At 39.9% G+C, this 8,035-nt stretch overlaps 1 protein-coding gene across 1 annotated transcript; it reads left to right on the top strand.

Moving 5' to 3' along the window:
- Positions 1-857: 857 nt before the first annotated feature.
- On the top strand, positions 858-7,659 carry LOC308367479 (stonustoxin subunit beta-like; the record flags this gene model as incomplete). Its single annotated transcript, XM_080841401.1, has 2 exons — positions 858-918; positions 6,865-7,659. The coding sequence occupies 2 exons, from the start codon at positions 858-860 to the stop codon at positions 7,389-7,391; spliced, it is 588 nt and encodes a 195-aa protein (XP_080697527.1). The 3' UTR covers positions 7,392-7,659.
- Positions 7,660-8,035: the final 376 nt, after the last annotated feature.

Raw genomic sequence — 8,035 nt, 5'->3', positions numbered from 1 at the left:
TGCAGTTTTCATTGCTGGACTGTAAAAGTGGCCAATATGTTATTGTAAAGGGCATCTTGCAAGATACAGTTATATCTATATTGAATGTGTACTACCCTCCTGCTCACACCTCTGACTTTATAACTAAGGTATTCTTGGACTTTTCTGAGATTCAGTCAGATATTGCCATTGTAGGTGGAGATTTAAACTGCATACTAAACCCACTTATTGATAAATTACGTTCTAAAGCTATGTCTCTTTCACCAGAGGTTAAGGCACTTGTTACATTTGTGAGGACTGAGGATTTGTTGATGTTTGGAGAACAATTCACACTTCTGATAAAGCGTATACTTTATTTTCTGCACCTCATGGTTTTCACAGTAGGATTGACTATTTGTTCTTGTCAGGTCTTGCAATGCACAGGGTTTTGTCTTGCTCTATTGGTATTATTTTGATTTTTGATCATGCCAAGGTTATTTTGGAGCTCTCCTTCAAGGGTGTAAATAGTGGAGTGAGGTTCTGGAGACTGAACACATCCATCTTAAGAGATCATACATTTGTTACTCATTTGACCACTGAATTTCAGTACTTTATTTCCATTAACACTTGGTCCACAGACAACCCGGCCTTACTATGGGAAACTGCTAAAGCATATGCTAGGGGGCTGATTATTTTCTTTTCAGCAAATAAAAAAAGGCACAAAAGATAAAAGCAGAATCTGTTAATGGCTGAACTTAAAACTAAAGAAAATGCTGATGTTGAGTCCCAATCTCCCACTATTTTGACAGAAATATCTGCAATTAGAACAACATTAGACAACATTTTAACACAAGATGATGAAGTCAAAGTCAGATCTATTAGACAAAAATTGTATGAACATGGGGATAAACCTGGGAAATAATGTGGACCGGGAAATCATGTTGGCTATACGCCTTGAAGGTCACCTGCCTAAAATTATAAAAGAGAATCAAACTGGTTTTATAAAGGGGCGAAACTTTTATAATAATGTTAGGCATCTTCTCAATATCATTCATGTCTTCCAGCGTTGGCAAGTTGATGGTTTAGTGCTTTCTCTGGATGCAGAGAAGGCCTTTGATCGAGTTGAATGGTCATATTTATTTTACTGCTTGGATACATTTGATTTAGGGGTTAATTGTATTAGATGGGTCAAGGTCTTGTACGATAATCCTCACGCAGCCATTCTTGCTAATGGACTAAGGTCTGACGGTTTCCCTGTGCATAGAGGAACAAGGCAGGGCTTCCCATTGTCACCCCTTTTGTTTGCCATGGTTATTGAACCATTGGCATAGGCCATAAGGACAATACCCTCCATCCAGGGCTTACAAGTAGACAATGTACATCATACGATAAGCCTTTATGCGTACGATGTCTTAATTTATATTTCAAGTCCAGACTTACCTGTGTTACTTGATGTTGTTGGTTTATTTAGCAAAACTCTCTGGATATAAAATTAATTTGACAAAATCAGAGGCCATGCCGCTAGGGAGCCTAAGCTCAATACCTACAACACTGCCCTTTTTCCCCTTTAAGTGGTCCCCAGGGGTCTTTATCTATCTAGGCATATTCATAACCCCTACATTTGAGCAAATGTATAAGACTAACTTCATTCCATTGTTTGAGAAGGTGAGGCTAGATTTGGAGCGTTGGAACTCTTTGCAAGTCTCCTGGCTAGGTCGTATAGCTCTTATTAAGATGAACATATTGCCTAGATTGCTTTATCCTATCCAAATGATCCCAGTTTTATTTTCAAATGGAGTCTTGAAAAAATTAAATGGTTGGCTTAGTGCAAACGTTAACCAAAGCTTAAGATGATTAAAGAGATTAACCAAATTTGAGAAAGTACCAGCTTTGTGCCCATTTGCGATATGTATATGATTGGATTGTAAATGAGAAAGCCTCTCTCTGGCTGGATGTGGAAACCTCCCTTTCAAAATACCCACTGAAGAACCTGTTGTTTGTTAAGAGTTTAAAACTGGTAGGTCATGCTGTGACAATATTGTTACTCTCAACACAATTAAGGCTTGGCCACTAATGCGGAGACTTGAGGGGAGGTCAAAAATAACATCTCCTATTTTGAACAATTCTGATTTCCAACCAGAATGTCTTGATGCTGGCTTCAGACAAGTCATTTAACCAAGTGGTTGAGAAATATAATATCCCCAGACAGAGCTTCTTTCGTTATTTACAGATAAGACATTATATATTGAACAGTACAACCCTAATTTATAACCCTGGTGCATCTCATCTTGAGAACGTTTTGTTTGGAACACCTTGGAGATTGTCTATCAGTCTGCTCTACGGAGCTATGCGTACTCTGTCAATTGTGGCTTTGCAAGAACTTAAAGAAAAGTGGGAGAGCGAACTTTCTGTTACAATCAATGGCTATGAGTGGGACGATATTTGGGTCTACGCTAAATCAATTTCAGACTGTAATCGAGCCAAATCTATACAGTTGAACATTTTACATTGAATGCATATATCCCCCAACCGCAGACATCATTTTAATTAAATGTAAAACAGAAAATGGTACTCTAACCCATTGCCTTTGGTCATGCCGTGAACTGCAAAGATACTGGTCTAATATCTTGACAGAAATTTATTCTAGGTCTCCCTGCTAGATTTATACTGTTAATAAATCAGAGGCTGTTCTGTATTCTTACATATGCAGCTAGGAAGAATATATTATTGCAGTGGATAAGTGATAGACAGCTAACTGTTAAGGGCTGGCATACTGTTTTGTTTGATTTAGTACCTCTAGAATACCTGACATGTGTGATACATTCCAAATCTAAACAATTTTATGAAGTTTTGGAGCCTTATCTGAATTATTTGGACCCCAACGTCTCTGCTATATTGGATTGGAAGTCCATTTTCCAGGCTCTCGCACACCCCCTTCATTGAGGCAGAGGTTAGGTTTGCCTCCCCTCTGTGCTTTTTCACTGTGGTTTTATGACAGATCAGCAAAACTAAATAGCTTCTACACATATGTGAAATACATAACATATTCTATGGATGCAAACGACATATAATAAAAGTATTTCAGTGATGACAAACAATGAGAAAGCAAAAGGCATGCGCTCAACCCAGTGTGTGAGGTATTGCACAATCTGAGATGAGGTGCAGCTTGTCGTTGCCTCCGTCGTGAGTCCCCTCTCTATTTGAACAGGACATGCTCAAATTCAGCGATTTTGATTATAAAAATGGTTGGAATCATACAAAAATTACATTTAAAGCACAGATCAGTAGATACATATTAATTTGTATTTTATTTTATCATTATTTGTTTTTTACTTTTCATGATGACTTTTACTTTTCATGAGGCTCTTCCTGTCATTACCGCACGTCCTTATGTGTATGTAATCTGAAGAACTAACCCTGCTACCCAAACTGCTACCAGAGCTCAAAATTGTTCACAACAGCACAAAGTTCTTCATAGATTTAGCCTCTTAATTTTGCTTTCAAAGTGCACCAGATTGATGCATTGAACTTTAAAATGTTCTTTCATATAAAAATGTATTCCCCGAGGAACATGCCCCTGACCCTCCTATGGGGTTTGCATCTATTTCACCTTTTTCATCCCTGAGGAGTTTAGTCCTTTTAAAACGAGGCCAGACAGGGACGTGAGGGAATAGAGGAGTTTATATAGTGGAGAGAGTGACAGGTGCAGGTAATCAGCCAATCAGGGGACTGGGAAGGTGAATCAAGAGGGGGCGTGGCAGGGTGTGGAAGAAGCAGGGCTCAGCGCTGGCGTGAAAATAATATACCACGATAAAAATACCCATTCTGCAATAAATTACATTGTTTTCACAAACTAGTCATTTCATTTACTACACATTATTTAAAAGAGTTTGGTATATTCTATGGTCGCCCACAGATTCAGTGTTTAACCGAAAAGGAGTCGATGTCATGTGCAGATTTCTTTCAAACCCCCATACTAATCCAAACCCCCAAATACCAGCTGTGCTTTTTTGCTCTCGCTGTTAATTTCTTCCATTAAAAAAAAGAAAATGATGTTTAAATTAGTGGTGGGCATAGATTTTTTTTTTTTAATCTAGATTAATCTCACTGTAATCTTGTAATTAATCTAGATTAAAATGGCTCATTTGAATTGTTGTTTTCATATAGCCCTGGCAACTAGCCAACATGAATAATATGCACATGAAAAGAAACTTGTTGAACTCACCTCAACATGTCTCTTACAGTCATTTAACCCACCATGGGCAATGCTGAAATCCAGTGGCGGCTCGTCCATAAGGGCGATTGGGGCGACGCACTGCCTATGGGAAAAAAAAAAAAAAAAGAATAATAAAAAATTCCTGATGTTTAAATTCAATTGCACGACTACATGTAAATGTAAATTTCATATATTTTTTCTGTCGGATTCTACCACTAGACCGTCTTATCTGCCTCTGTATGTCATTGTCGAATCAGGTAACAGTCATTCAGTCAGCCTAAAGTCAAGATTCAAATGGCCCCGCCCCTTCAGGGCGATCTTGGACGAAATGAAAATCGCCCCAGACCTCTCCCATTGACTCCCATGTTAAATGCGTTTTTTTCACAAAACAGAGCTCTCAATGCATTCTCTATGGCTTCCGGGAGGGCTCGCCCCTCCAAGTCTAGTCATAAGTAAGCGACGCAAAAGCCTATGGTAAAACCAATGAGGACGTCACACAGCTTCGACAAAGGCATGTCAAGATGGCACCTGTTCAGCACAACAATTCCATCCGCTCTTTGACAGAAACTTCTTTTTAGTCAGCGTAATAATGAAGATAAATTGACCAAGGACTTCCTAGACCAAAAGTATCCATTCAACAGTTTTCTACAAAGGGAGGGAAATTGGAACAAAAGAAAATCGCGGTCGTGAAGTGGCTAACGCGGTCTGTATTTCTATTTACCACTGTCACTTTTCATAGGTTTCACAGTGTGAACTATCTTTGAATAATTTTTTATGTGATGACTTATTTTGCTTTTGTAAGCCAATACTTTCAAGATCAGTTAATAAATATCGTTGGTTTTGACGTATGTTGCCCCCTTCTTTATGTTGTTAGTGGACATATCATGTGTCCTGTTCAGCTATGTTACAACATACAACATTTGAGACGTGTAGATAATGAAAAAGTGGGATCATTTAATGTGGAGCCACATCATGTTTGCTTATGAAAGCTCCTGAATGTAACTTTCTTCCATAGCGTTCCACTTGTATCTTGCTACTCTAGCTATGTAGAAAGAGGGGAGATATTACTGTTGGTTGCTGCCAATAGTGGACAAAAAGGTATCGCTGCATGAGTAAATCGGATAACTTAATGTACCTACTGAATGGGTCGCCTTAGTCATCCAAAAAAAATTGCCCCCCCTGAGAATTTTTTCAGGAGCCGCCACTGCTGAAATCACTGTTACAGATAGTAGAGCGTGCAAGACTGCCATTGTGATTTACTTTTATAAGACAAGGGTACACCTTTGTATAGTCAGTTGTAAAATGTCTAATATTTTCTTTTTGGGGGCACTCTCCCTGTGCCATAGTGCCCCTTTTCCTAGATACACTGAACTGATCAATTCGGTTTGTGAGAAGAGATAAAAGACTGCCCACACTGCTCGCCTGTCTTGCTCGCTTGCTCTACATTTTTAAGAGATTTTAAGTAATTTGCGGGCATCTGGGAGTTGTTATCAATATGCGGGAGACTCCCGGAACTACCGGGAGACTTGGGATGTCTGAGAACTGTCTCTTTTTTTATCCTGGAATTAATAAAGTGATCCTGAAAGACTGTATGACCCCAACAAATTCTTGACGTCGTGAAATCAAATTCGTTCAGTTCATCTATTACAATTTGTATACACATAACATCTGGGAAGGTCAACAGGCATAGGATATTTTCATCTTTTGGTTCTTGAAATAAATGCTGTGGTTATTTTTCCTTCTTCTCTGCCTTCATGTGGCAGAAAAAATTACCAGCTCAGCCGGTAGACAGTTGTAGCCTATATGATCACTATCGTTACCACTACAGGCACAGGCAGACTACCAGCTCCTCTTAAGACCTAGCGATCCATTAATCAAAGGGAGCGAGCCAAACATTTTCAATCATAGCTCCTCTCTCTAACAAGTACCACACAATGCAAACTATAGTGATTGGGTGCGCCGTTTTAATTTACCCGTGTAGAACGCGCCGTTTTAATTTACCCGTGTAGAACGTTGCGTCGCATTAGTACCGCTTTTGGCGCTCGGGTGTAAAATCATAATAAATTCATATTTTTTTTTTTATTTCAGCACGGGGTGGCCGCAGGGGTGACCAGGAACATGTCTACGGGGGCACGGGACACCCCTGGCCTCCCTGTAGAAATGCCACTGAATCATAGCTTGCTTACATAGTATAGATCCAGCTACCAAACCAACTTTGAGAATAGATTAACGGCAATATTTTTTATATCGCCCGATAAGAGTCTCGCGTTAAGGCAGCACATTAATGCCGATAACGGCCCACCACTAGTTTAAATATTATAATAATATATTTACCTATATTTTGTCTTCTTAAGTTATTACAAAAAGTTAATAAACTAATATTTACAGACAAGCATCTGTTGTTAATTTGTGTCCTGAGTACTATGTACTGAGAGTTTTTTTTAATACACATTTGAAAAGATAAGTACTGTACGATGACATAGGCCAACACCGGTGAACTGCCACTTTAAAAAACAAATCTGCTTGTTTAGTCCATTGTTTTTGCAATGTGTGTGTGTGTGTGTGTGTGTGTGTGTGTGTGTGTGTGTGTGTGTGTGTGTGTGTGTGTGTGTGTATGTGTGTGTGTGTGTGTGTGTGTGTGTTCTGATGATATGGTCCTCCTCTCATCTCTCTCTCCCTCTTGTCTGCAGATGCCTGTAAGCTCACACTGGGCCCAAACACAGCAGGCAGAGAACTCTCTCTCTCTGAGGGGAACATAAAGGTGACATGTATGTATAAGGACCAGCGGTATCCTGCCCACCCGGAGAGATTTGACTACTGGAATCAGGTGTTGTGTAGAGAGGGTCTGTCTGGACGCTGCTACTGGGAGGTTGAGTGGAGTAAGTATGGGGCTGATATAGCTGTGGCGTATAAAAGCATCCAGAGGAAAGGGAAGAGTGTTGACAGCTGGCTGGGACGTAATGGCAAGTCCTGGAGTCTGACCTGCTCTCCTGACAGTTACTCTGCCTGGCACAATAATGAACGCGCTGTCTTACCTGTCCCATCCTCCGGCTCCAGAAGAGTAGGAGTGTACCTGGACTGGCCGGCTGGCTCTCTGTCCTTCTACAGCATCTCCTCTGACACACTCACCCACCTGCACACGTTCCACTCCACATTCACTGAGCCCCTCTATCCTGGGTTTTGGGTTTGGCCTGACTCCTCAGTGTCCCTGTGCTAGATCACATGACCTCCCCATGCTGCAGGAACACAGGAGTCACAAACTCCTTTTCATAAACATGTGTGATGCTGTGATGTTATGAAAAATAGTGATATGTGTATTCTGTTTGTACACCACTGCTTTGATGAATTAATAAGTATTGTTTAGCAACAATATGACCTATTCTGCTCTCCTTAAGGTTTAGTTATTTACTGCATTTGGTTGAAAATGATGCACATGCGTGTGTGTTTAATGGCGAATGCACCAGACTTTTTTTTGCACTTTTAAATAGGAACTTTTAAATGGTGACTTCTACATTCATTACTGTACTCATAAAATTCTGATCTGGTTTAACTAAGCTGGCGTGTGTAGAAGCAGATGGGTGCACATATATTGTGCTTAGATGGTGAGAAGGTCTTCTCCAGCATTCTTAGATGTGTGAGGCCTGTAATATTTTGGCTGTCTGCATTTAGGGACATCTGTGCCAAGCTATTGTAATGGCTTTGCATATTCAGCTGTTTTGTACATATCTTTTTGTGATTATCAAAATGATCAGTTTGTCCTTTTCTTTCTCTTTGTTTTTGCGCATGGAAGTTATATTATCAGTCTGTTTGTTTCTTTTGTTTTTGCACATGGATACTCTAAACCCCTTGGTGGTGGGTGAA

Source organism: Sprattus sprattus, assembly GCF_963457725.1.
Source record: "Sprattus sprattus genome assembly, chromosome: 1".
NCBI classification, from domain to species: domain Eukaryota; kingdom Metazoa; phylum Chordata; class Actinopteri; order Clupeiformes; family Clupeidae; genus Sprattus; species Sprattus sprattus.
This window is presented reverse-complemented; position numbering and strand designations above follow the sequence as displayed.